The 27324-nt window shown below is 63.1% G+C and overlaps 1 protein-coding gene across 1 annotated transcript in view; it reads right to left on the reverse strand.

Annotated features, from left to right (window-relative positions):
- PPP1R37 (protein phosphatase 1 regulatory subunit 37) overlaps positions 1 to 27324 on the reverse strand; it is a 38792-nt gene that overhangs the window by 4242 nt on the left and 7226 nt on the right. Inside the window, exons 2-9 of the mRNA XM_051828466.2 lie at positions 4427 to 4524; positions 3407 to 3452; positions 3187 to 3287; positions 2358 to 2477; positions 1688 to 1838; positions 1438 to 1593; positions 603 to 715; positions 65 to 206 (exon numbers count right to left, since the gene is read on the reverse strand). Coding sequence (XP_051684426.1) covers positions 65 to 206; positions 603 to 715; positions 1438 to 1593; positions 1688 to 1838; positions 2358 to 2477; positions 3187 to 3287; positions 3407 to 3452; positions 4427 to 4524 — 927 coding nt within the window. The remainder of the gene's footprint in view (positions 1 to 64; positions 207 to 602; positions 716 to 1437; positions 1594 to 1687; positions 1839 to 2357; positions 2478 to 3186; positions 3288 to 3406; positions 3453 to 4426; positions 4525 to 27324) is intronic.

Consider the following 27324-nt stretch of genomic DNA (forward strand, 5'->3'; position numbering starts at 1 on the left):
GCCCCGTGCCTGGCAGGCCGGCCCCGCGCCCCCCGGCCCGGCCCAGCCCGGCCCGGCGCCCTACCCTCGCACGTGAGCTTGGTGGAGGCCAGGCCGAGGCGCAGCACGCTGCGGTTGCTGATGAGCCCGTTCTTGAGGTTCCGCACACCCTCGTTCCCGATGGGGTTGTGGCCCAGGTTCAGGGTCTCCAGGCTCTGCGTGTGTGGCTGGGGGGGGGGGGGGGCAGGGGTGAGGATGAGGAGGAAGCCGCTGATGGAGGGAAGGCTCAGAAGAAAGCCAGAGGCAGCCCCGGGCGGGCCTCGGCCCCGCAGGCACCCGCGGCGCTGGCCCGGGCTGCAGGGGCCTCCGAGGACTCAGGCCCAGCCCCCGGGCGCGACCTCCTGGCTGCTGGGTACAGGGGGCTCCCAGGCCAGTGTGCGCCTGCGTGGCTGGCTTACAGCAGCGTGGGACACACAGATGCAAAGCAGCCAAGGCAAGAGCTGCCCCTTGTGCCAAGCGCTGCCTGGGTCTGCAGCGCTGGACCAAAGGCGACACTGAGGGAGGGGCTGCCTCCCCAGGGACCCCCGGAGGCCGGCTGCGGCCCCGGGCCCTCCCCAACTCACCAGCGTCATGCCCAGGAAGGCCATGCCCGTGTGCGTGAGCTGGTTGTTCCACAGCACCAGGGTCACCAGCCCCTTCCTCTGCTCCTTGAGGCCCTCGCAGATGTAGGCGAGACCTGGAGGAGGCCGCGGTCAGGGCCTGGCGTGCAGCCCGGGCGGGGACCCTCAGGGGGCCGCCCCGGCTGCGCCAGCTCGTGCCAGCACCATGGACAGCTCACTCGCACCCTGCCTCTCACAGGTGCACGGGGCAGAGCTGTGGCCCTCTGAGCTCTGGCCCCTGGCAGATGGGGTCCGCTGCCCTGTGGGGGCGCTGGACTCCAAGTCACCCTCTGACCCCACCGGCCCTGTCCTCACAGGACGGCCAGGGGACGCTGCTCAACAGGGAGGGGGCCACACCCGCACAGCCCCTGGTGGAGCGCTGCACTCCTCCTGCTGACTGTTGGGGCCCCCACCCCACTAACGGGGCTGCCCCCTGCCAAACAGCAAACACCCAAGCTCTTCCCCCGCCCCAGGGCCTTTGCACCTGCCATCACGGCCCTGGGTTCTATTTCTGGGCTTTCACAGGACTGGTTGAGGTCAAGGCCCCACACTGCGGCGCTCCTCCACCCGCACCTTCATCCTGAGTGGTCTCTCGGGGACTCAAGGTCACCTGAATCACGTCAACACCTCACTGCAAGCTCTGAGGGTCTGCTGAGCTGTCGCCAGACTGGTAGTCGCCGCCGACTACCAGTCTGGCCCAGACACCATCTCTGGGCTCCCCAGCCCAGCCCTGCCACCCAGGGTCACTGCTGCAGGGTGTGTGCGTGTGTGTGTGCCCGTCGGAGCCAGCAGCACGCACCTGAGTCCAGCACGTGGTTGTTGCGCAGGTCCAGGATCTGCAGGGAGCAGTTGAACTTGAGCAGGGTGCCCAGCTGGGCCGAGTCCTGCAAACCATTGAGCTTGTTGTCGGCCAGGTGCAGCTCCCGCAGGCTCACGTTCATCTTCAGGGCCGTGGCTGGGGGCGAGGTGGGCAGTGACCGGCCGGGCCTCCCCCGAGGCCCCGCGCCAGCCTTGGCCAGCAGCAGCCCCCGGCCCCCGCCCGCGCTCACCGAGCAGCATGAGGGGCCTCCCCGACAGGCTGGCGTTCTCCAGGTGCAGCACCGCCAGGCTGCTGCGGATGCGCAGGGCGCGCGCCACGAAGGGCGCCGAGTGGTCCAGCAAGGGCGTGTTGCGCGCGTCCAGGTACTGCAGGCAGCTGGTCTGGGAGCCGGGGCGGGCGCTGGTTAGGCCCGGCCCCAGTGCTCTCTGAGGGTCCTGCCACCCCACGGTCCAGGGGAGAGCAAGCTGTCATCTGGTTTTGAAGCCACGGTTGGCAAGGGAAGGCTCAGCCTGGGCCCACCTTTCCCATGTGTGAGTGATGGGGGGCTCCCCTCTGGGCCCACCTTTCCTGTGTGTGTGATGGGGGGTTCCCCTCTGGGCCCACCTTTCCCATGTGTGTGTGATGGGGGGCTCCCCTCTGGGCCCACCTTTCCCGTGTGTGAGTGATGGGGGGCTCCCCTCTGGGCCCACCTTTCCCATGTGTGTGTGATGGGGGGCTCCCCTCTGGGCCCACCTTTCCCGTGTGTGAGTGATGGGGGGCTCCCCTCTGGGCCCACCTTTCCCGTGTGTGAGTGATGGGGGGAGGCCAGCACAGCCACCTGCAGGGATCCCGGAGTGCAGGGGGCGGGGAGGAGGGTCAGGGGAGACGGGGCGGGGCGGCTCAGGGGCGGAAGCAGCCACCTTGCGCATCATGTGGGCGGCGGCCTGCCAGCCCCGCGTGCCGATGTGCTTATTGAAGGAGATGTTGAGGTGTGTGGCCGACTCGTAGTACTCGATCATGTCGAAGAGGGCGGAGGCACCCTGGGGGCAGAGACACGGGCTGGACCTGGGCCGCGGGGACCCCGGGGGGGGGGGGGCGGGGCCAGCTTCAGCTGAGAGCAGTCTGGGTGTCCAGCGTGGAGGGAGCGGCTGCGCGGCAGCAGCCGAGCCTGCGGCAGGACGAGGCCCGCTGGGTCGGGTCCCAGGAGTCCCCCGGTCTGTTCCTGTCCCCTGCCCCCAGAGGCAGGAACACCTTGGTCTCAGAGGACAGGCGTGCTCCGATCACCCGCGGTGATGTCCTCTCCGGGGCAGCCCGCGGGCCGCAGCTCTCCCCTCAGCAGGCTGCTGAGCCCCTCCTGCCCTTCAGGGGCCTGCCTGCACCCACTCCTCAGCCTGTGTTGAGGGGCCCCTCCTGTCCTTTGGGGCCCCGCTGCACCCCACTCCCCAGCCTGTGTTGAGGGGCCCCTCCTGCCCTTCAGGGGCCCTGCCCACACCCCACTCCCCAGCCTGTGTGGAGGGGCCCCTCCTGTCCTTTGGGCCCCGCCTGCATCCACTCCCCAGCCTGTGTCGAGGGGCCCCTCCTGTCCTTTGGGCCCCGCCTGCACCCACTCCCCAGCCTGTGTTGAGGGGCCCCTCCTGCCCTTCAGGGGCCCTGCCCGCACCCCACTCCCCAGCCTGTGTCGAGGGGCCTCTCCTGCCCCAAGGCCTGGGAGAGCTCAGGAGCCGCACGGGCGGGGACAGGGCCGCTCACATCCTCATCCAGGTTCGTCTGCTCCAGGTCCACGACCTTGAACTGCAGCCGCTTGAAGACCTCCTCCAGGGCCTCACAGGTCTTGTAGTCCAGCTTCTCACCTGGGGGCAGCGGCCATGAGCATGGCGCACGCTGCGCGGGGGCTTGGCCAAGGGAGGCGGGAAGGGCCCTGCGGCTCCACGCCCGGCCCCCCCGCAGGCCCCGCCTGCCAGACACGCACCTTTCAGGTCCAGACAGTCGATGCGGTGCCCGAGGTCCGTGAACTCCTGGGGAGGCAGACAGGACGCTGGCTGGGACGGCCTGCAGGGCCAGGCTCTGCGGCCGGGCTCGGGGGAGGCCCAGAGCATGTCCACCGCTGGAAACCAGGGAGCTCTGTGCCCACAGGGCCTGAATACAGCCCACCCCGGTGCCCTGCGGGCCTGGGTGCTGCCCTCTCGGCCCAGCTGAACGGAGGGGTGTGCGGGCAGAGGGCAGAGTGCGCAGGGCTGGCAGGAGGCTGAGCTGAGGCTGGGACGCAGCAGGCACTCCGCGCAGCAGTGCCGGCACCAGCCGAGTTCCTCCCAGCCTCCTCCTGGGGGCGCTCAAAGCAAAGCGCTCCCATAGACACCAGGGCTGTTCTCTGCTACAGACTGTCCCACACAGGGGGAGGCTGGCTGATGCCTGGGCACGAAGGGGCTAAGGCCCAAGCTTGGCCAGCTCACGCGGCTAGCACAGGGCTGGCCCATCTGAAGCAGGCAGGGCTCCTGGCCCCCTGTGCGGCCCCATCCCCTAGCCCAGGCGCACAGAGGCGGGCGGCTGAGGGACCTGCACCCCAGAGACAGGCATTCGGGGCCCACTGCGCCCGTCCAGAGGAGAAGCGCTGGGGAGCTTCACCTGCCGCCAGGCGGCCGGGCTGCAGGGAAGGCGCCCGGGGTGGGGAGGAGGACCACCGCCAACAGAAACTCCCCGCGTGTCTGTCAGGGGCCCTGCACACACGGAGCCGTGGGTCTCGGGGAGGAACATGGGGGACTCTGCGCTGTGTCTGCGAACTTTCACCTTTAAAAGTCAGACGATACATGTATCGTCTCTAGTTCAGACTGGTAAGTACCAGCTTTCCCCTGGTGATGGAGTTTTGTGCTCTGTGTGAGCTGGACTAGAGCCTGCCCCGCTCAACGGGGCCAGCGGCGCTCTGGGAACACAGGGCCGCCCTCTCCGCTCCACGGGGCCGGCAGCGCTCTGGGAACATGGCGCCCCGCCGTACCTGCAGCTGCCGCAGGAGCTTGGGGATCTGCCTGCAGCTCAGCTTCTGACAGGCTTGCTTGTAGGCACGGATCACCTCGTCCACGGTCACGTTCTGGGCTGCAGACACAGGGCCGGCATCACTCTCCACTCGGCCCCGCTCGGGGCTCCAGCCCTGCCCAGTCCCTCAAACCCCTCCCTGCCAGATTGGCCACACTCCGACCTGAGACCCCTCACCACCCACTGCTGTCCCAGGCATCCTTAAACCCGGCCAGCACTGCCCTCCACGCCGCACGCCTGGCTCCCTGGGCGCCGCCACACACGTGCCATCCAACTTTCCATGTGTCAGCCCCCACCAGCCTGTGAGCCCCCAAGAGCAGGGTGGGGGCTGTTGGGGTCAACCCCATGCCCCAACACTGCGTGTGGCACCGAAATCTGCAGACGGTGACAGGGAGCTCCCCGAGGCTGGGGAGCACGTGGGGACCCCTTCCTGCCCAGTCCCTTGCACACCGTGGCAGCAGGCCCAGCGCAGGTGTTCATGCCTTTCTGATGAGCGAGCGAAGCCTCACTCTGACCCCAGGAGGAAACAGGCTCAGAGGGGAAGCGGCGTGCCCATGGTGGCACAGAAGGGAGCCGACTGGAGCTCAGCTCCTGAGGCAATGACTGTGGCCCTGCCGACTCCCACGCCCCAAACACCCGACAGCTCCACGTGCTCTGGCAGCGGCAGGGCCAGGCGACAGGTGCACACAGCCCGGCCCTGGCAAGCCCGTGGCCAGCGCTGAGAAGGCAGGGCTGGGTTTTCTGTCTGCGTGGACTCGCCTCTGCTGAACGTTTCAAAGCCGGAATTAGACACTGCGCCCCCCGCAGCTGGCCCCTCCCCGGACGCCGTGAGTGGCGATCACACAGGCCACATTTTGTTTACCCATTCTCCAGCTGAATGGCTAAGCAAATGGCTTGCTCTGTTTCCACCTGTGGGCACTGGGGCCTGGACTGCCCCAGGGTGGCGGGAGAGGTCACCAGCAGGGCAGGGAGAGGGCGGGGCTCTCTGGCCAGGGCCACACTGGAGCGGGGTTCAGTCCCCGCTGCCCCGCTTCTGATGAGGCGCTGCCAGTGTGCCCGGGGGGGGGGGGGCAGCAGAGGAGGGCCCAAGTGACAGGGCCCCTGCCACCCACTTGAGAGGCCTGGATGCAGCTCTGGGATGCTGGCTTTGGCCTGCACCAGCCCTGGCTGTTGTGGCCATGTGGGGAGTGAACCCGTAGATGGATGACCTCTCTTCCTCTCTTTTAAATAAATAAATCTCTCTTGGGAGAGGGAAGGAGAGGGAGGGGAGAGGCGGGGGGAGTGGGAGGGAGATCTTGGGCCTGCAGAATGGGGTGGCCACAGAGGCGACAGCACAGGTGCTGAGCTACCCGACATTCCCATGGCAACGCGGCACGTTTCCCCTGTGCCCATTCACAAACGCAGGCCCCGGCCCCTGGGGACCCTCAGGAGGCCCTGAAGCACTGTCTGGTAACGGTCCCTGTGTGGACCCCTTCTCCCGCTCCAGCTAGGCCAGAGGCCCTGCACCCCTCTTCCCATCAAGCCCTGAGCCACGTTCCGGGACAGGAAACTGGTCTAAGGAAGAAACCACGCCCTGGGGCCGGCGGGACTGGGGCCGGCGGGACAGGAGACGGCAGAGGCCAGGCCGGGGCCGCGGTCAGCCCTCCTGCGGCCTGGGAGAGGACGCTCTCACAAGGCCCAGGCACTTGGGGGTCCTGGGACTCGGGTGGGGACAGGAGCCGGCTCCACCTGGGAGGCAGCTTCCGACTCGGAACCAGCCCTGCGCTTGCATGCCCTGGTCTTAAGCACCCAGGACCACACGTGTGTGGGCAGATTCCCTCTTCTTTTCACGAGCTCAACTGGAATTCAGCGAGAAGTCAGTTTAGCAGATCTTGCAACCGTCCTGGAGAGGCGGTCCCACGTCACCTAGGGCGCCACACGCTGCATGCCATCACGACTGCGGACACGGGCCCCGTCGCGCCGCGGCTCAAGGAAGAGGTCACAGACACCGTGTTCCGGATCTGAATGGGGTTGTCGCTGGCCTCCTTTATTATCTTGTTTTATTTTTCTGGCTTTAGAAATCAGCATTCTGAGAAGGGTCCATGAAACTGACCTGACACCAGGGGGGCAGACCCCTGCCCAGGCCGCGGGGCGGCAGGGAGAGGGCCTGGGCTTGTGTGGGCGGCGGCCATGCTCCCGGCAGCCCTCTGTGTTGACGGTCAGCTGCACCCAGCAGGCTCCAGTAAGCCTCGAGCTGCTCTAGGGCCTTCGGGTGCTTAGCTTCGACGGCTCCTCCTCGACCCCCAGGGATCTACCACCACAGCCCTGTCCCCTGGGTCACCACTGCCCGGGGACGGGAGCTCGGAGACAAGGCCCAGGCCGTCTGGATCGCTGTCGTGTGGCCAGCACCGCCCGGCCCAGGGCTGGACCCAGGAACTATCAAGACTGTTCACTCCATGAGTGCGTGGAGGAGGAAGATGGACGGCACGACCCGGCTGGTCCAGGTCCCAGCCACGAGAGACCTGGAGGAAGCCTAGGCTGCTGCCATCTGGGGAGTGAACCAGAAGATGGACAACCTCGCTCGCTCTCTCTGTCTTTCAAATAAATAAACCAATTCTTAAAAGATTTATTTCATTTATTTGAAAGATAGAGTTGTAGAGAGAGGTAGAGACAGAGACAGAGACAGAGATAGAGACAGCGAGGTCTTCCATCCCCTAGTTCTCTCCTCAAATGCTGCGCCGCTGAATTTAGGAGACAGGAGAACTCCAGGTCTCCCACGTGGGTGCAGGGGCCCAAGGACTCGGGCCATCCTTCCATCCTTTGCTGTCTCCCTGGTGCACCAGCAGGGAGCTGGATCTGCAGTGGAGCAGCGGTTCAGGACCCAGCTCCCTGCTGATGGATCCGGGAAAGCAGCCGCAGATGGCCCCCGTGGGTCCCTGCACCCACACGGGAGGCCCGGATGAAGCTCCTGGCTCCGAGCTGGCCCAGCCCTGGCTGTTGCGGTCATTTGAGGAGTGAACCAGTGGATGGGCAAGCTCTCTCACTCTCTGCCTTAACTCTGCCTTTCAAATACATACAATGAATAAGTATTTCTACAAAAAGAAGAAAGAAGAGGGGAAGTGTGGCCCCAGGGACAGACACCCCTCCCCCCGCCGGGCCCTGCACATGGAAACAGCGATGGCGTGTGGTCTCTGACAGCCAGTGCGTGGACGCAGGTGTGCCGGGGCCGGAGGCGGCAGCGCACTCGGCTGGCTCCCATGTGCCGGGTGCCCCCGGCCCAAGGCAAATCCTGGGGTTCTGAGGTGTGGGAGGAGCAGGAACAGGTCAATACACCTGCCCACTCGACGGCTCCAGGTCCCCCGGAGAGGGAGAAGGAGAGGGAGAGGCAGAGGGAGAGGGAGAGGGAGAGGGAGAGGCAGAGGGCGCGCTGGAGCCGCCGAGGTCGGCTGTAAACAGTGACCGCAGGGCCGGGAAGGAGACCTTACCTCACTGACCTCCCCAGGTATTTAACAATTACGAAACCAAACCAAACCAAGACAAAAACACCCAAACACCTCACTACGTAACAGGAGTGTGTGGGGCAGAACAGGACCAGCCTGATTAAAGAACAAGAATGCTAGGCCAAAAGAAGAGACACGCTGCGGCCAGAGTTTAACCTCAAATAAAGCTGCAACACCAGGAAACAGCACCTTACCTGGTCGTCAGCTTCCCTGGGGCAACCAGACTATCCACGGGGCGAGGTAAAATCAGACACCTTCCTCCTCACACGTTTCAAAGTACATTGCAATGGAATAGCTAAATACAAAAATAAGGGGCCGGCGCTGTGACGTGGTGGGTAAAGCTACCACCTGCAACACCAGCATCCCCTGCGGGCACTGTTTCGAGACCCAGCTGCTCCACTTCCAATCCAGCTCCCTGCTAATGCCCCTGGGAAAGCAGCAGATGGTGGCCCAGGTCCTTGGGCCCCTGCACCCACGTGGGAGACCCGGGTGAAGTTTCTGGCTCCTGACTTTGGACTGGCCCAGCTCCGGCCATTGTGGCCATCTGGGGAGTGAACCAGCGGATGGAAGACCCCCCCTCCCCCTGTAACTCTGCCTTTCAAATAATCTTTTAAAAAAAAATAAAAGCGTACCGTTGAATAATCAAGTAACCTTGACACAGCAGTGACGATCTGAGCATGAAAGCAGACAGAGCCCATGAGAGAAAAAGAAATCAACAGATCTGAAGAGATGGAAGATTAGAATTGTGTGTGTTTTTTTAAAAAAGATTTATTTATTTACTTGGAAGGCAGAGTTAGAGAGAGAGAGAGAGAGAGAGAGAGAGGTCTTCCATCCGCAGGTTCACTGCCCAAATGGCCGCAACGGCCGGAGCTGCACTGATCTGAAGCCAGGGGCCAGGAGCTTCTTCTGGGTCTCCCACGCGGGTGCAGGGGCTCATCTTACACTGCTTTCCCGGGCACAGAGCTGGACCAGAATTAGAGCCAGGCCTCGAACCTGCTACGCCACAGCACCGGCCCCATCCTTTACTTTTTATTTGAAAGGTAGGGTTACACAGAGAGGAAGACAGACACAAAGACAGAAACCTTCCACCCGCCGGTTCACTCCCCACGTGGCCACAACGGCCGGGGTGCGTGGTTCTGCTGCTTTCCCAGGAGCATTAGCAGGGAGCTGGATCCTGAACTGGCACCTACATAGGATGCCAGTGTCACAGGCGGAGGCTTACCCTGTTACGCCACAGCGCGACACTGTGTGTGTATGCTTAATTAGAAGGGAAATGTAAACTTGAAGGCATCACTCTAAGCAGCAGCCCCTGCCTACAGCCAGGAGCCCGGAATTCAGCGTGGGTCTCCCAGGGGGCGGCTGGCGCGCAGGAACCTGAGCCGTCAGCTGCTGCCTCAGAGCACACGCAGAGCCAGGGCTGAAGCAGGCACTGCAATATGGGAAGCGGGCGCCCCAAGCAGCAGCTTTCTCTGAAGTGAACTAATTCATTAGAAAGGGAGAGAGAGACCCTTCATCCACCGGTTCACTCCCCAAACAGCCGCAACAGCCAGGTCTGGGCCAGGCTGAAGCCAGGAACCAAGAACCCTGCCTGGGTCTCCCACATGGCTGACAGCGGCCCAAGTACGGGGGCCATCTTCCACTGCCTTCCCAGGTCTATTGGTGGAGCAGCCGGGACTCAAACCGGCTCTCTGCTGAGGGATGCTGCCATCGGAACTGGCAGCTTAACCCGCCGAGCCACAGCCTGGATCCCACAGGCAGCGCCTTGACCACCGCAGCAGACGCCAGCCCCGGGCTGCAGGCCCTAACCAGACCTCTGAGGGAACGCCTCCCCCTGGGCCCGGCCCGGCTCATGGGGACCACAGCTCGTGCCAACACACTGTCCAGGGCAGAGATGACCCCAGCGTGGGCATCAAGGGCATGCACTTGGTTGGCCCCCGACAGAGGCCGTCAGCCTTTGTCCAAAGGAGCCCCCAGCAGCCCCAGGGTTCCTGACCAGGCAGCCCCACGCTCCCAGGACTGGCATCCGAGCACACCTGCAGCGAGGTCTGGAACCAGGCTCAGCCTGGAGAGGTCACCTGTGCCCGGGCACCTGAAGCCTCCTGGGAGATGGGGGCAGGGAGGGCACGCGAGGCCCCAGGCTGATGGGGGGCCCCTAGAGACAGGAATGGTAACTGCATCCACCGGGAGCAGGGGCTGGCCCGTCCAGGTGGCAGGTGCTCTGGCCACCCCCCCCCCCCCATCACTATCACTCCGGGGGCCGCGGCACCACCGGCGGAGACACGGAGAGTGCTGGGTAGCTCGTGAAGGACTCTGTTCTAGTAGTTAGGCATTTCTCTCATTTATGTCTTAAAAAAGAACTAGCTCATCAAAACTGTGATTTCACAAATACTGTTGCTTAGGAATGAGACTAAATGAAGTCAAGCAAAAAAAAAAAAAAAAAAAAAAAAAAAAAAAAAAAAAAAAGGAGGGGCTTCAGGAACCGGCAAGGAGACATCAGAGCTGGCAGCCTCCGTGCAGCCGTGGGCTGTCCCCGACACTCTCGTGTGAATGAGTTCAGGAAGCGTGCACCACTTCCACTGTACAGAGGAGGAAACTGAGGCAAGGGCCGACTCCAAGGACACACGCAGGGTCCCGTGGCGAGCAGCCAGCGGAGCACAGGCGCACACGGAAGCTCTGATGTGTGCGGCCCAGACACGGCCCGCCGGCGTCATCTCCCCCACCAACTCCCACGGCCTGAACCTGAGCTCAGGGCCAGGCCAGCCCTAGGCCTCCACGGCACAGAAAGCCCCCTGCCAGACAGCACAGGGCCCAAAGCCAGGGCACAGCTGCCCAGCCCTAACCCCGCAGCCCACAGTTCAGTGGTGGGCACTGGGCTCTCAGCTTGGCCTCCCTGGGTGGGCTAAGGCGGGACGTTGGGGAAGACGACAGCTGCACGACCGAGCTGGGCTAAAGGAAATCCCTGCTCGGTGAGCCCAGTGGCGCGGGAGCACCACGCACCCCCGGAGGGAGCGTGGGGCAGGGCTGACGGAGGGCCGCCTCCTCCCTGACCCTCCAGCCTGTGCTGCATCACGTGCGAGCTCACATGATGCCGGCAGCCTGTCTGAGGCAGGGGAGAGGGCGCTCTGTCAGCCACGCTTCCCAGGCAGTGTGTGAAGTCTCCTACAGGGGTAGGCTCCCCGGATCTAAGGCACCCCCCCCCAGGCAGGGCCAAGCAGCCACGCAGGCCTGCGTGCCCGTGAGCTGCTGGGGTGAGCGCCCGGTGCCCCCCGTGAGGCGAGGGAGCTGCGGAGCCTGCAAAGCTGGTTTCAGGAGGGCCCTGGCCCCTCCCTCGGGGTGGCCTGACTGGCCGCTGGCAGTGGGGAGAGCACCCCATCGGAGTGATGAGGAGCACAAAGTCCTGAGGCCCGGCCCGCACCTTAGGGCCAGGGACCCAAGGGCAGCGCTGCACAGCAGGGAGCGGCTCTGGCCCAAAGCAGCCAGGACGGGGCTCCTCACTGCTGCGCGACGCACTCTGCAGTGCCCGCGTGCCCCACCTGAGACCCAGGTCTCCCAGGGCACTTCACAGCTCTGGGCCAGACTGCCTGCGGTCAGACCTTGGCCCCCACTCAGGCCGACTTTGAGCACAGGGATTTGATCTGTGTGCCGCTGCCTCGGCCTTGAAGCGGGGACGTGTGCAGGGTGACGGGGTCCGTAAGCGCTCTGGGCTGGTGCTCCTGCCTCACTGTGCCCCCAGGCGGCACAGTGTGCTATTGTGACTGGTGGGGGAGCGGGGGCCGGGCAGAGGTGGCGTGGGCAGCCCAGGACTCGGGAGAGGTGCTGGAGGGCAGGGTCTTGGGGCGGGGAGGGGGCCTTGCAGCTCCTGCAGCAATGGTCGCCGGCTCCAGTGAGAGGCCAACAGAGCAATGTGCCCTCACAAAGGAAGAGAAACCCGATGCCAGGCGTCAGGTGACAGGCAGATGGCTGGCTGGCTGGCTTCGCTCCCAGGCCCGGGGTGTTGCCCAGGGGGTGACTGAGCCAGGCCATCCCTCCAGCCTGGAGCAGTGGGGGAAGCAGCCAGCCATCCCAGCAGGAATCAACACATCTGGAAGCAACACTGGGAGTGCTGGGAGCGACTGGGGGCAGGGGAGGTGTCTGCTCCCTCCCAGCCGCTCGGACCTCGGCACTGAGCAACCTTCCCGCGGCCGAGTCTACCAGGTTCCATCAGGAGGTCCCCGTGACAAACCCCAGGTGACCCTGATGGCAACCACTCTGGAGTGCAGGCGTGGTGGCTTCAGAATGCGTACTGAGGAGCCAGGGGTGGGCACCCAAGGCCCAAGCACCAGGCTCAGGTCTGTGGCTTTATCTAGCAGACCCAGGAGGACCCACTGTGGGCAGCGAGTGCTGGGCGGCGGGGGACACGGTGACAAAGATGTGAAGACAAGGACAGGTGGACGCGGTGGGGAGCAGACAGGACCCTCGCTGGCTCCAGGGAGGACTGGCTTCCATGGGGTGGGGGTCGGCTGCAAGACTCAGGGGAGGGGGCCCAATGGCACCAGCAGGCAGGCCGCCGGGCCTGGCACCCAGAGCTAAGTGCCCTTCCTTCTCGGATGGTGACCGACTCACGTGGCCCTGCGTTCCGGACGTCAGGGAAAGGCCCAGCGAGCAGGCTCCGAGCCAGGGCCGTAGGGCAACTGCTCTGGCCGGCTGCTGCAGCACAAGCCGCCACAGCTGGTCATCAACAACCAGCAAGGCGCGGCCAAGTCCTCCGGCAGCGGGGGCTCAGGCTGCGGCTGCGGTGTGCTGAGCTCTGTCAACAGACGGTTTTGGAAGGACGCCCAAGCGACCGGGCGACTGTTTAGTAAGGGGAGCAGGGGAAGCCGGAGGGAGGCGGGAAAGCGATTCAAGGGAAGCCTGTGTTCTGGTGTCTTTTAACCGCCGAGGCATAAGCAGGTACCACTACTCAGAAACCAGACCACAAGTTAAGAAAAACCAAAACCAGCACCCAGCTGCTGGGCGGCCCCTCGCGTGTGCCTGACCTTGGCCAGTCCCGAGGAGTCGGCAGCTAAGACCCACAGGGCTCCACGCCCACTGGCACAGGTGGGCAGCGGCACGGGGGTGAGTGGAGGACGCTGGGAGACGTGGGAGAGGTCAGCACACATAGGCCAGCGGCCCGGCGCTCCTGGTGGCGCTCTCCAGAGCTCTCGGCGGGGAGGGGGCAGCGGAGCAGCCGCGCCACAGCCGGAAGCCAGGTCTGCGCTCCACGTGTCCCACAGCGCAGGTGCCCGAGTCCCGAGCCTGGTCCCAGGCCTCCACCCCAGGAGCCCGGAGCCCCTCCCTCAGATGGGGCGCGCTCGTGCGATTCCAGTGCTCGGCCCCGCGCATGGCCCAGGACGCCTGCAGCAGCTCGAGGCACAAGGCAGTTCTGCCACCATCACCACCATCACCATCACCCCACTTGGCAGATGGGGAAACCGAGGCTCAGGCAGGGAGCCCCCCAGTAGGCGACGGCCTGGCCCAGGCAGGCCAGTGTCCCTCCACACGCACCCTGGAAGGCAGCTCTGGGCCTCTCCGCTCTCTGTGCAGCCCCGCCCAGGCTCCTGTGCCCACTACTCGAGTTCTCAGGGCACAGGCCAGGGACACAAGGCCCATGTCTGTCCTGTACTTCGGGAACTCCCGCCCTCAGCTCCACGGGCCCTGCGCGTCTGCTTCCGGGCCTCAGCTAAGAAACACACGTGAGGGCAACGGTGGCCCCGGGAGCCAGGTCCCTCAGCCCAGAGCAGAGGCTTCGGCCCAGCTCTGTGCCCCGCCCTGCACTGCCGAACACCCACCCTGTGCCCGTCCCCAGGCCCCTGCGAGCCTCGGTGGCACTCAGCACAGGGCAGGAAGAAAACAAAGCCCAGAGGAGTGGCGCCCTCTGCAGGCAAAGCCACGCTCTGCTCCCCGACCAAACGAGTCCCAGGCACTCTCATTACCCCACTTTGCAGGTGAGGCCAGAGACGGGCCATGGCCTGCCAGGGAGGACAGAGCCGCGCGGCGCCGCTCACCCAGCTCTCCAAGACTCGCTCTCCATTCTGCAACGTGAGAAGCAGGCCCAGGATTCCAACGCTCAGCGACCCTTCGTAGCCAGAGAACCGCAGGCTGAAGCAAAGGACACTCAGGGCCATTTTTCACCTACCAGGAAGGCCAGCGGCCACGGGTGCCGGCGAGGCTGGGAAGCTGCCTCCCGTACGCAGCAGGTGGAGCAGGAGCCACACAACCCCGGCTCGACAGCGCCGGGCACAGCCAGGCAGCAAGGCCGAGCGTGGAGCGGGCGCTGCACGCAGCGGGTAAAACCGCCACCTGCGACACTGGCATCCTTGTGGGCGCTGGTTTGAGTCCCAGCTGCTCCACTTCCGGTCTGGCTCCCTTCTAATGCACCTGAGAAAGCAGCAGAAGACGTTCCAGTCCTCCGCCACCCAGAAGGGAGAACTGCAGTCCATGGCTTCAGTCCGGCCCAGCCCTGGCTACTGTGGCCATTTGGGGGTGAACCCGCAGACAGAAGATCTCCATCCCTCCCTCCCTCTCTCTCTGTAACTCTGTCTTCCAAATAAATACATATTTAAAAAGAAGAAAAGAGGCCGGCACCATGGCTCACTAGGCTAATCCTCCGCCTTGCGGCGCCGGCACACCGGGTTCTAGTCCCGGTCGGGGCACCGGATTCTGTCCCGGTTGCCCCTCTTCCAGGCCAGCTCTCTGCTGTGGCCCGGGAGTGCAGTGGAGGATGGCCCAAGTCCTTGGGCCCTGCACCCCATGGGAGACCAGGAAAAGCACCTGGCTCCTGGCTCCTGCCATGGGATCAGCGCAGTGCGCCAGCTGCAGTGCGCCGGCCGCGGCAGCCATTGGAGGGTGAACCAACAGCAAAGGAAGACCTTTCTCTCTGTCTCTCTCTCTCACTGTCCACTCTGCCTGTCAAAAAAATAAATAAATAAAATAAAAAATAAAAAGAAGAAAAGAAAGTACAAACGCACACAGCCTTTGCCTTAATTCCAGTCTGGACTCATCCTGCGGACACGTTGCAAAGACGCTGAATTATACTCATGGAAGGTCACTCACTGCACCAAGCGTTCACAGCACGGACCCGGAACCAGCCCTAACGGCCGCCACCAGGAGACCAGCAAATGAACCATGGCTCACCCACGCGGTGGACTCTCGGCAGCCACAGAGAAAAACCGTGTTCTGAGCCAGCAGGCCACACCACCCAAGACACCTTGCCGGAAAACGGCAAGGAGGGAGCCGGATGCCAGGATGCTCCGTGTGACGGAAACGGGAGTAAAATCGGCGCTCACTGTTACAGCTCACGGACACGGACGTCAGAGCAGGGGAAACAGCTCGGCACCCGGCCCAAAGGCCCAGAGTGGCCACACGGTCAGTGGTGCGGAGCTGGGGCGTGGGCACAGAGCGGCCGGCCACACGGTCAGTGCTGTGGAGCTGGGGCGTGGGCCCAGAGTGGCCGGCCACACGGTCAGTGCTGCGGAGCTGGGGCGTGGGCCCAGAGTGGCCGGCCACACGGTCAGTGCTGCGGAGCTGGGGCGTGGGCACGTCACGTCCATCATGCTCCTATTTTCACACAGGCTTAAAACGGCCTAACAGCCCTGAGTGTGTGGGGGGAGAGCAGCGGCTACTCAGAGTTGGCCTATGAGGGCCGAGGCCACCTGGGCTAGCGCAAGGCCGGCCTTCCACGACAGTGAAGGTTTAGTTTTAAAGCCTGAGCCAGCCTGATGGCAGCAGCTCCCCAGGCCCTGGCTCAGCGCCCAGGAGCCCAGAGGCCCTCACCGAAGGTCGGGACAGAGGCCTGTCGAGGAACGGGGAGCTCCGACACCAGCCCCTGACTGCTGTTGGCTCAGGTGGCACCTTCCAGCACCCCAGGAAGGACGTACCGCCGGGATCCCCAACCCAAGACAGAAGAGGAGGGACAGAGAGGGGCATCCTGAGCAACACGGGCCGCACACTTCAGGGACCTCCCCCTGTCCCTGCTGAGCGGGTCTGACTTCAGAGCCCACCTCCCCACTGAGACTCCATGGCCAGCTCCAGGCTGCGCCTGGCCTCTGCCCCCTCGGCTCTCATCAGAGCCCTGCAGGCCCTGGGCTCCCCACCCACTCTGTCCTGGGAAGCCTGGGCATAGCATGGAGACAGGGACACAACCCAGACGAAAACGGAGCCACGGTCCATTCCTAGACGGGTTTTAAGCACTCAAGTAGTTGTGAAAACCTCTAGGCTGGCGCCGCGGCAAACCCTAATCCTCCGCCTTGCGGCGCCGGCACACCGGGTTCTAGTCCCGGTCGGGGTGCCGGATTCTGTCCCGGTTGCCCTTCTTCCAGGCCAGCTGTCTGCTGTGGCCCGGGAGTGCAGTGGAGGATGGCCCAAGTGCTTGGGCCCTGCACCCCATGGGAGACCAGGAGAAGCACCTGGCTCCTGCCATCGGATCAGCGCGATGCACCAGCCGCAGCGCACTGGCCGCGGCGGCCATTGGAGGGTGAACCAACGGCAAAAGGAAGACCTTTCTCTCTGTCTCTCACTGTCCACTCTGCCTGTCAAAAATAAAAAAGAAAAAAAAAGAAAAAAAAAAGAAAACCTCTGCCCCGGCCCCCCAGCAGCGAGGGGACGCCGGCGCGGTATCTCGCGATGAGCGGTCAGCGGGGCGGAGGGAGCCGCGCACCACTGGGCACCGCAGCTGCTGGGCTCAGGATCCTCGGCGGGGCCTGGCCGTCCACACAGCGGGTCAGACACAGGCCCACGGTGACAATGGCAGGCAGGCTCCTACACAGGCCTCTGCCGGTGCTGCTCCAAGACACCCCACGGCCTCACCCTCGCCACCCTGCCGAGGGCGGGGAGGGCGGAGACAGTCACCACGCTGGATCCTCCACCTCCAGTCCAGGGGTCGGCGACATGACAGAGCGGTTCAACCACCGTGTGTGACACTGGCATCTCCTATGGGCGCTGGCTGAGTCCCGGCTGCTCCACTTCCAGTCCAGCTCCCTGCTAATGCACCTGGGAAAACAGCAGACAACGGCCCAACTGCTTGGGGCCCTGCTCCCACATGCATGCAGCTCCTGGCTCCTGGCTTCAGCCTGGCCCAGCCCCGGCTGCTGCAGCCATTTGGGGGGTAAGCCGGTGGACAAAGAGCTCTTCCACTCTGTAACTCTGCCTTTCTAATAAATTGTGTGTGTGTGTGTGTGTGTGTGTGTGTAGATGGATGGATGGATGGATGGATGGATGAAGAAGTGTACCCCAGGGTGGGCAAACAGAAACCAGGTGAGGACAGCAGGGACTCCCAGCAGATCCCCGGACAAAGGAAAGCACAGCTCCTTTGCAGTTCCCGCCATTGAGACACGAGGCTGGAGCACAACCAGCTGAGGGCTCGCAGCTCAGAGCAGGCTGGGCGCCTGCCTCCAGGCCCAGGCCTTCGGCAGGGCGAAGGACGCAGATGGCCGGTGCTAATGGCAGGCCCGCCCCACCCCCTCATCCTGACCCTCCCGGCTGCTGATCTCGGTATAGACACGTGCAGAGCGGCCACGCACAGGTCCCCGCTGGCCCGGCTGCCAGGGAGCCTCCCGCACAGGGCGTCTGACAAGGCCGCTGGCACTTCTTTAATATTCATTTATTTATTTGAAAGGCAAAGTTTCAGAGAGAGGGAGAGGGAAAAAGAGAGAGAGAGAGAGAGAGAATATTCCATCCACAGGTTCATTCCTCGAAAGGGTTGCAACAGGCAGGGGTGGGCTAGGCTGAAGCCAGGAGCCTAAAATTCCACCCATGTCTCCCACACAGGTGCAGAGAGCTGGAGAAGTGGAGCAGCCAGGACTCAGACCGGTGCTGATATGGGATGTGACACTGCTGTTGGCTTCACCCACTGCGCCGCAGCGCCGGCCCCCAGCGGCGTTCTGGGCCTCTGGTTATGCAGGGCATAAGCGCCTGAGTCCCGGTGGGGGCAGGCGACCTGACGCGCACACCTGGGAACTGGTGACTTTGTGCACCCAGGATGCTAAGCTCAGCTCCCCCGGGGACCTGGACTGAGTGTCCCTTCCTGGCCTCTAGAATGGCGAGCCCAGTGGGGTTCTGGGAAAAAGAGCAAGGAGGCCGTGTGGCCAGAGAGCAGGCGCCAGAGCTGGGTCCTGCCAGCTTCTGGAGCCCGGGCCCCGGCAGAGGCCTGTCCACCTTGCGCAGCCCAGGTAGGCTCCAGCCCCAGTAACTCTGTCCCAGGGGATGGCTGTGATGCCTCTGCACGGCTGAAGATGGAGCAGGAGACAGAGTGACACCCAGACTTCCAGAAGCAGTGCTCAGATCCTGCCCTCGGAGCGCGAGCACGGAGCTGGTACTGGGTCAGCAGGGGCTCCTGCCACCTGAGTCCTGGGCCTGCCAGCTCACAGCAGGTGCCTGACGGGAGGGCAAACACTATCGGCTCCAGCCAGGCCCACCAAGCACCTGCCCCAAACCAGCTGCCTCTGCCTGTCCCCCCACCCCCTTCCCCTCAGAAATACCGATCACACTCGCTCCTGTGCCCTTAGACAAATATTGACCCAGGGCTGAGCACTGAGCGTGCAGAGTGCCGGCCTGGGCCGCACGGAGGGCAGGAGCAAACACCCGGCAGCCGGGGTACAGAGGGAGGAGCCTCAGCCCAGGGCCCATCTCCCCACCCGCGATGAGACGGGGCCCTCGGGGCCAAGTGACCACTCCTCAGTCTGCCCAGCTGCAGACGCGCGGCTCCCTCTCCCTGGGCTTGGCAGCGAGGAGCCGATGGACAGGAGGCCCGGCGGCCGCTGTGCAGCTCAGGGCTGGGCTCCAGGTCTGGCTACCCAGGCTGGAGTTGCAGTGAGCCAGGGACAGCCTCACCTGTGAAACGGGCAAGAATTCCTTCCAGCCTCAGGGGTACGCACCAGAAAGCAGCGCCAACACACAGAGCGCGTGATCAGGACTCCTGCGGCTAGAGCGGCCAAGGAACCCCGCCTGGGCTCTCTGAGGGCTTGTACAGCCTCTGTCCCCACACCCCCCAAAAGGAGGCGCAAGCCAACAGTGAGCTCCCAGGGGCTGGGTCCACTCCCCGGCCCACACGCAGTCGGACGGCGACTCAGGGCGAGGACCCCGTTGCCAACCCCAGCACAGAGCCTGGCTCAGGTCAAGGCATCCAGGGTGCCCAGGCCAGGCAGCTGGGACAGGGCTGGCCTCTGGGCCCGGGTGGCTGGACAGTGCTGGCCTCTGGGTCCGGGCGGCTGGGACAGTGCTGGCCTCTGGGTCCGGGCAGCTGGGACAGGGCTGGCCTCTGGGCTCACATGGCCCTGGGGCCCAGATCTAACTCCAACAAGCACTACACACTGGAACCCAGGCCTTGAGAATGCGTGTGTCAACAGCAACTCAATAGATCCTTCTTTGAGCACCTGCTCTGTGTCCCAGGTTGGGTGACCCTGGGGACATGGTGTGCAAGACAGCCTGGTTCTAAGTCCACAAATGGGCAGTCCAGTGGGCAAGTCTGGGACAGGGAAGCCAGGGAGGGCTTCCTGGAGGAGGGAGTGTCTTCCACCACTCCTGCCCGGGTGTGGGGAGCAACTCAGACTAGACTAAGTTACTGGAATTAAGACTTATTCTATGCATCTGCTCTCCCACAATATGGCGCTGGGAGAGGAGAAAACAGCTTCTACGCAGCTGCCTCCAGTTCAGCCAATAAACTGTAGGACTTGCTCCTGATTGGAGGAGAGCGGCGCGCTCGGCGTGTGGGTAGCAGAGCACGGATTGGCGGAGGAGGACTATAAAGGAGGAGAGAGACGGCATGCACAAGGAACATCTAAGGGGAACACCTGTGCAGCCCCCGAGAGAGCCGGCCGGCGGTGTGCCACTCCCCCGCGGAAGTGGGGAATGTGGCAGGGGGAACCGCCCTTCCACGGAGGTGGAAGGGACAGCAGCCAACCCGGGAAGAACCAGCAGCAAACCCGGGGAGGGCCGAGCAGATGAAAGAACAGCGCAGGGTCCTGTGTCGTTCCTCCACGAAGACGGGGAGCGACATATTGGTGCCGTGACTCGGATATGAAGCCTAGGCAGGACTTAGTGTCGTTCCTCCATGAAGAGGGGGAACGACACCCGGGAACACAGCAGGTGCTATAAACAGCTGCTAAAGGGGCGTCAGGTGGGAGACTCGGGGCAGCAAGGACTGCTCTAGCAGGCCTGGCATTCTTTGTAAAGCTGCGTGCGCCACCAGCCACAACCAGCAATTCTGATTCCTGGTCCCCAGCTGCACGCATCTGTCATACTGAACACTGACGCTGCCCCAAACTGGGGATGACAATCCAACAGTCAGGACAGGGGTTCCCGAGCCCTGTGCTCCACTGTTCCCCCCCACAGACAGTGTTCTCCCCGTCAGTGGGGAGCAGGCTTGAGGCCTTGTTTCCTGCAACGCTGGCGTCCATTGTGTGAATACTTCACAAATAAAGAAAAGAAATGAGGGACAGTAACTCCGACAGCAGAGGGGGATGGGCACTCCACGCAGCGGTGAGCGCCCACAGCCCCACCCGAGCGCCCGAGTCCAGCCTCCTGCTAATACGCATCCTGCGGCCAGCCCAGCTGTGTAGGCATCTGGGGAGTGAACCAGTGGATGGGAGCTTGTCTTTCTTTCAAATAAATAAACAATAAAATAATTTATAAAAACGCAGGAGAAAGGAGGAAGTGTTACAGCAGAGGGAACTAACACGTCCAAGCTCTGCGTACCTCAGGGAACTGAAGGTCACCGACAAGGTCCAAGGAAAAGGCCACACCAGGCAGGGTCGGCAGCACTGGGGGCCCAGCCACCGTGGCTCCCAGGCAGGGACGGCAGCGCTGGGGGCCCAGCCACCGTGGCTCCCAGGCAGGGGACGGCAGCGCTGGGGGCCCAACCACCGTGGCTCCGTGCTCTCTGGCCCTGCTACTCGCTGACGTCCTAGGTAGGCAGCAACAGGGCCAGGCTTCAGGAACAGGGCCTCTGGGAGAACCAGTGTCCATCAGGCGACAGCTAGGCCCGTGAGAACCAGGCAGGGTACTGGGGCCACCTGCCTCTGGTGTCCGGTCGGGGCTGGGCTCCCGAAGCTCTGCGGCACTTCAGAACCAAGTGTCTGTGAGCTGCTGGTCGGCCCAGCAAGGTTCTCACGGTGGAAACGCGGTCCCGGGAACGTCTTATGACCTCTCACGCCTTCCTCAGCTGTAACAAGCAGGTGACCTTCATGAGGTCTGTCGGGAACCAAAGGATATACTTGTGTTCTTTTTTAATATTTATTTATCTATTTGAAAGACAGAGGAGCAAGAGGGTGAGAGACATTTCACTCCCCCAAAGCCCACAAAAGTCCAAGCTGGGACAGGATGAGGCCAGGAGCCAGTAACTCCATCCAGTTCTTGACAAGGTGGCAGAGACCCGTACTTGAGCCATAATCTGCTGCTTTTTTTTTTTTTTTTAAAGAGACTGAGTTACAGAGAGAGGTCTTCCATCCACTGGTGCACTCCTCAGATGGCTGCAACAGCTGGAGCAGAGCCAATCCAAAGCCAGGATCCAGGAGACTCTTCTGATCTCCCATGTGGGTGTGCGCCATCTTCTACTGCTTTCCCAGGCCATTAGCAGAGGGCTGGATCAGAAATGGAGCAGCAGGGACACAAACCAGTGCCCATACGGGATGCTGGTGCTGCAGGTGGAGGTTTGGCCCACTAGACCACAGCGCTGGGCCCTCACTCTTCTTTTTTAAGATATATTTATTGGGGCCGGCATCTGGCACAGTAGTTAAAGCTGCCACCTGCAATGCCAGCATCCCATATGGGCACCGGTTCGTGTCCCAGCTGTTCCACTTCTGACCCAGCTCTCTGCTAAAGCCTTGGGAAATGCAGCAGAAGATGGTCCAAGTATTTAGGCCACTGCCACCCATGCAGGAGACCCAGATGAAGCTCCTGGCTCCTGGCTTCAGCCTGGCCCAACACTGGCCATTGCAGTCATTTGGGAAGTGAACCAACAGATGGAAGATCTCTCTGCCACTCCCTTTGTAACTCAAAATAAACAAAATAAATCTTTAAAAAAGATTTTTTTTATTTGGAAGTCAGACTTACAGAGAGAGGAGAGACAGAGGTCCCCCACCGGCTGGTCTGCACCCTAGATGGTCACAACAGTGAGAGCCGGGCAGGCCAGAGCCAGGAGCCTCCTCCATCTGGGTCTGCCGCGTGGGTGGCAGCCGCACAAACAAGCATCTGGGCCATTCTCTGCTACTCCCCCAGCCCACCAGCAGGCAGCTGGATTGGAAGTGGGGTGGCCGGGACAAGCACCAGCGCTCATACAGGACACGAGTGTCACAGCAGTGGGTTACTCACCACGCCACGAGGCCGGCCCAGGGAGCCCGACCAGAAGCCGAGGAGCTGGGACTTGAACCAGTGCTTACATGGGATGCCTGCATCGCAGGCCGCAGCTTACCCCACTGCGCTACCGTGCACCTTCTGGCCTCCCTGTTCACGCTCTCTTTACCAAACACCCTGGCCTGGGCAGACAGCAACGAACAAAACCTGCCAGACCCTGCCCTTAGGGACTAACTGCTAGGAAAGCAAACAAGCAGACAGGTAAAAATTACAAATTATAAGGAAAAAAACCATGAGGGGAAAAAAAGGAGGAGTCAGAAACTTAGGTTTGGGGGCAGTTAAGAAGGACCCCTACGAAAGGAACAGCGAAGCCGTGCACTAGAAGACGAGCGGGAGCTGGAAACCCACTCACTGTCCAGGCATCCCTGGGGCCTCTGCGCCAGGCACCGCCGCAGCGGTCAGGGCTGCAGCCGTGGACAGCAGCGGCCACACAGGTGGGGGAGCCCTGCAGGCGGGCGGGGCTGGCACGCAGTGGCAGGAGCTCCGAGCAGAGCCGAGGGGCAGCCTGCCAGACTATAGGGGCGGGAAGGAGGGGACCCCCGAGACAGGGCCCTCACACAGCCCAAGGGAGCCAGAGCCGTGGGAGGAGGGCCTCACTGGGCCCACAGCTGCAGCTGGCTGTGTCCAGGGATAGGGCCGCCCCGCTCTGCCGCCTCCTCACCCACAGGAGGCGGGGCAGCTGCAGCTGTGCCCACAGGGAGCGCCCTGTCACAGGTCTTCAGGCCAGGCCGGCGGCGCCCTTGCCCCCCTCTGCCGTGAGCGTGCGTCCTGCTCGGGCAGCCTGGGATCGCCCAGGGCTCTGCTGCGAGACCCTGGTGAAGCAGCGGAGGGCAAAGGGCTGCTTCTCAGAGGCGTCCTGTCCCCCCAGCAAGCCAAAGGACTGGTGCCAGCACGGACACGGCCGGGCTTCCCACTGGCTCCCCAGAGCAGAGCTAACAATGCACAGGCTGTGCCGGCGCCGTGGCGCAGTGGGTTAACGCCCTGGCCTGCAGTGTCGGCATCCCATATGGGCGCCAGGTCGAGACTCGGCTGCTCCACTTCGGATCCAGCTCTCTGCTATGGCCTGGGAAAGCAGTAGAAGACGGCCCAAGTGCTTGGGGCCCTGCACCCGCGTGGGAGACCCGGAGGAAGTTCCTGGCTCCGGGTCTCCGTCACTGACGCGAGATCTCGGTGCTGGGCGTGCAGACATGGCTGAACCAATCAGGACAGAGGATGACGGGCTTTCTTCTCAAGCTGCCGTCGAAACAGTGAAAACGCAGGCGGCTGCGGTGGAGCTAGGGTCCTCGCCACTTCTTTAAGCTCCTTGTGGTGTGCGCCCCGCGAGGGAAGAGACCAGAGGGAAAGGCACACGTCCCTGACCCACGGCCTGGCGCGCAGGCTGCCCACAGAGCTCCTCCAAGCCAGAGAGAAAGGTGCACGTGGACCGCAAGTCCCTCAACGACAGCCAGCTTCCTCAGCCAAACACCCACGGAGCCCGCGCCCCGCCCCGGCACCGACAGGCACAGGACAGCGGGCAGCACGCGCGGGCAGCTCCAGCGTCACCGCATGCCCACCGCCTGCGCGGGGACGTGTGTCCTCGCGACAGCGTGCGCGTGCGGCAGCAGCACGCCTCACGGCCCAAGGCGCTCCTCGGAGCACTCTGCGCAGCGACCAGAGGGAGGCAGAGCCGGCACAGGCCACGCTCAGAACACCGCTGTTTGGTGGAGCCGTTAAGAGCCGGCCCGGGAGCCCTGCAGCCCACTGTGGAAGGCGTGCGTTCGAGTCCTGATCCGTTTCTGGCTCCAGTTTTCCTGCTGAGCTGCACCCTCGCTAGCAGGACGCGATGGTCGGGCACTTGCACCCTCTCTCTCACACGGGAGACTCAGGTGCAGCTCCTGGCTCCCAGCTTTGGCCTGACCCAGCCCTGGCTGTTGGAGGTACTTGAGGAGTAAACTAGCAAACGGGAGAGCTCTGCCTGTCTCTGAAGTACATTTTTAAAAAAACCTTATGCTGGGGCTGGTGTTGTAGCCCATGGGTTAAGCCACCGTCACCTGAATCCCATATACTGGCACCAGTTCGAGTCCCGGCTGCTCCACTTCCAGTCCAGCTCCCTGTTAACGCGCCTGGGAAAGCAGCAGAGGATGGCCCAAGTTCTTTGACACCTGCACCCACGTAGAGACCTGGATGGAGTTCCAGACTCGGCCTGACCCAACCGAACCAGAAGATGGAAGATCTCTGTCTTCCCTGTCATTCTACTAAGTCTCCAAAAAATGAAAATTAAACACGGCCCTGCCTGCTAATGCCTGCTGCACCCGCTGCGCTCCCCAGTGGATCGGGGCAGGCGCCATCAGGGTCCCCATTCTAACAGAGCAGGGCTTCCTGTGAGCTGTGCTGGGGACACCACAGGGACCCAGACGGCCTCAGCCAGCTCCCTGGGAGGTCGGCGGCTCCCGGAGGAACGGAGCACTGGCTGGTCACTGTGACCAATGGGGCCAAACTGGGCTCAGGAGCGAGGGAGTCAGGACAGAGGGGACACAGGACGGGCGAGAGGGAAGTCTCGGGGGCCGGAGGGTGGGGACCAAGTCAGCTGCCGGGAAGGCAGGCAGGTCGGGCACCAGGACCTTGCTTGCATGCCCCACCCCGGGCCAGGGAGGAGGCGCTGAAAGCCTCACTCCCTCAGTGGCGGGGTGGCCGCTTCAGTCTGAGATCAGACAGCCAGAGGAACGGCCCGCGGCGGCACCCCGGCCCGTGGCGCACAGCAGGCCCGCTGGCAGGGACCCCAGCAGCAGGCCCGCTGCCTCCCTCCCTGAAGCCCCTTCCTCACCCTTCTGGACCCAGCCCACACGAGGGCCTGGGTCACGCATCACGTGCTGTCCCACCTGCTTAGGCAGGCACAGAGCCCGGAGGTGGGGGCACTGGGGAACGCGGTGGCACTGAACCAGACGCCTCGCTCTCCTCTCGGCGCCTGCGGTCGGGCAGAGAAGCAGGCAGGTCCGCAGCGACACGGCCTCGGCGCACCGCATGTGGACCCATTCAGAGTGTGCTGCAGCGAGGGGTCTGCGTGGGTCGGCCTGCAGGACGTGGGGCGCGCCGTCTGTTCTGGGGCTAACGAGAAGCTGCTGTGGTTGGAAGCCAGCGAGCACAGGGCCAGGTGATTCCAGATGTGGCCAGTGAGGGCCGCAGGGCCAGGTCACAGTGGGCCCCCTAAGCTGCTGTGGGGATTCCAGGTGGGGCAGGAGAGCAGAAGCCACAGAGTGATTACAACAGGGGAGCAGGGGCCGGCGCTGTGGCGTAGCGGACAAAGCCGCCACCGCCCGCAGTGTCGGCATCCCACATGGGCGCCGGTTCAAGTCCTGGCTGCTCCACTTTTTTTTTTTTTTAGATTCATTTGAAAGGCAGTTGTTACAAGGAGGCAGAGGCAAGAAGAAAGAGGTCTTCCACCCGCTGGTTCACCCCCAAATGGCCGCAGTAGCCAGAGCTGAGCCGATCCGAAGCCAGGAGCTTCTTCCATGTCTCCCATGCGGGTGCAGGGGCCCAAGCACTTGGGCTATCTTCCACTGCTTTCCCAGAACATAGCAGAGAGCTGTATCAGAAGTTGGAGCAGCTGGGACTCGAACCAGTGTCCATATGGGATGCTGGCACTGTAGGCTGCAGCTTTACCTGCTACGCCACAGTGCCGGCCCTGCTCCACTTCTGATCTAGCTCTCTTTATGGGCTGGGAAAGCAGTAGAAGACGGCCTAAGTCTTTGGGCCCCTGCACCCACATGGGAGACCCGAAAGAAGCTCCTGGCTCCTGGCTTTGAATAGGCCCAGCTCCAGCCATTGTGGTCATCTGGGGAGTGAACCAGCGGATGGAAGACCTCTCTCTCTCTTTCTCTGCCTCTGTCTCTCTGTAACTATTTCAAATAAATAAATAAATTGTTAAAAAGAAAGAAAAGAAACAGGAGATCAACGAGGCCTACTTTTTCTTAACAGACGAGTGATGTGAAAGGCAGAGAGACAGAGGGAGAGGAGATCTTCCACCCACTGGTTCACTCCCCAGGTGGCTGCGACCGCCAGGCCAGGCCAGGCCAGAGAGCCAGGCATGCATCCTGGTCTCCCACGTGGGGGCAGGGACCCAGGGGCTGGGGCCATTACCTTCCAGGCACACTAAGAGGAAGCTGAGCCAGGACTCAAACAGGCATTCCGGGATGCAGCTGTTGCAAGCAGTGGCTCAACACCCCAGGGCCAGCCTCAAGGCTCCTTTTTTTTCTATTTTTTAAAGATTTATTTATCTATTTGAGAGTCAGAGTTACACAGAGAGGAGAGGCAGAGAGAGAGAGTTCTTCCATCTGCTGGTTCACTCCCCAGTTGGCCACAATGGCCAGAGCTGCGCCGATCCGAAGCCAGAAGCCAGGAGCTTCTTCCAGGTCTCCCATGCGCGTGCAGGGGCCCAAGCACTTGGGCCATCTTTTTTTTTGACAGGCAGAGTGGACAGTGAGAGAGAGAGGCAGAGAGAAAGGTCTTCCTTTGCCATTGGTTCACCCTCCAGCGGCCGCCGCGGCCGGTGCACTGCGGCTGGCGCACCGCGCTGATCCGAAGGCAGGAGCCAGGTGCTTCCTCCTGGTCTCCCATGGGGTGCAGGGCCCAAGGACTCGGGCCATCCTCCACTGCACTCCCGGGCCACAGCAGAGAGCTGGTTGGGCCATCTTCTACTGCTTTCCCAGGCCACAGCAGAGAGCTGGATCGGAAGTGGAGCAGCCGGGTCTTGAACTGGCGCCCATATGGGATGCCAGTGCTGCAGGCCAGGGCGTTAACCCGCTGTGCCACAGCGCCCACCCCCAGGCTCCTTTCAACGACTGCTGTGGGGACTGGGTGGGAAGCGGCGGTCAGGACGCCCCTCTCTCTGGCCCGCAGAACAGCAACGTGGAGGCCAAACAGATGCTTGGTGGAAGCAGCGAGGAGGAACCGACCTGAGAGTGCAATCCGCCCGCCCCAGCTGCACCCCCTCACGCCCCACCGCACTCATCTCTGGACTCATCCCGCACGGAGCCCGCAC

The sequence above is a fragment of the Oryctolagus cuniculus genome, chromosome 18 (assembly GCF_964237555.1).
Source record: "Oryctolagus cuniculus chromosome 18, mOryCun1.1, whole genome shotgun sequence".
Classification (NCBI taxonomy): domain Eukaryota; kingdom Metazoa; phylum Chordata; class Mammalia; order Lagomorpha; family Leporidae; genus Oryctolagus; species Oryctolagus cuniculus.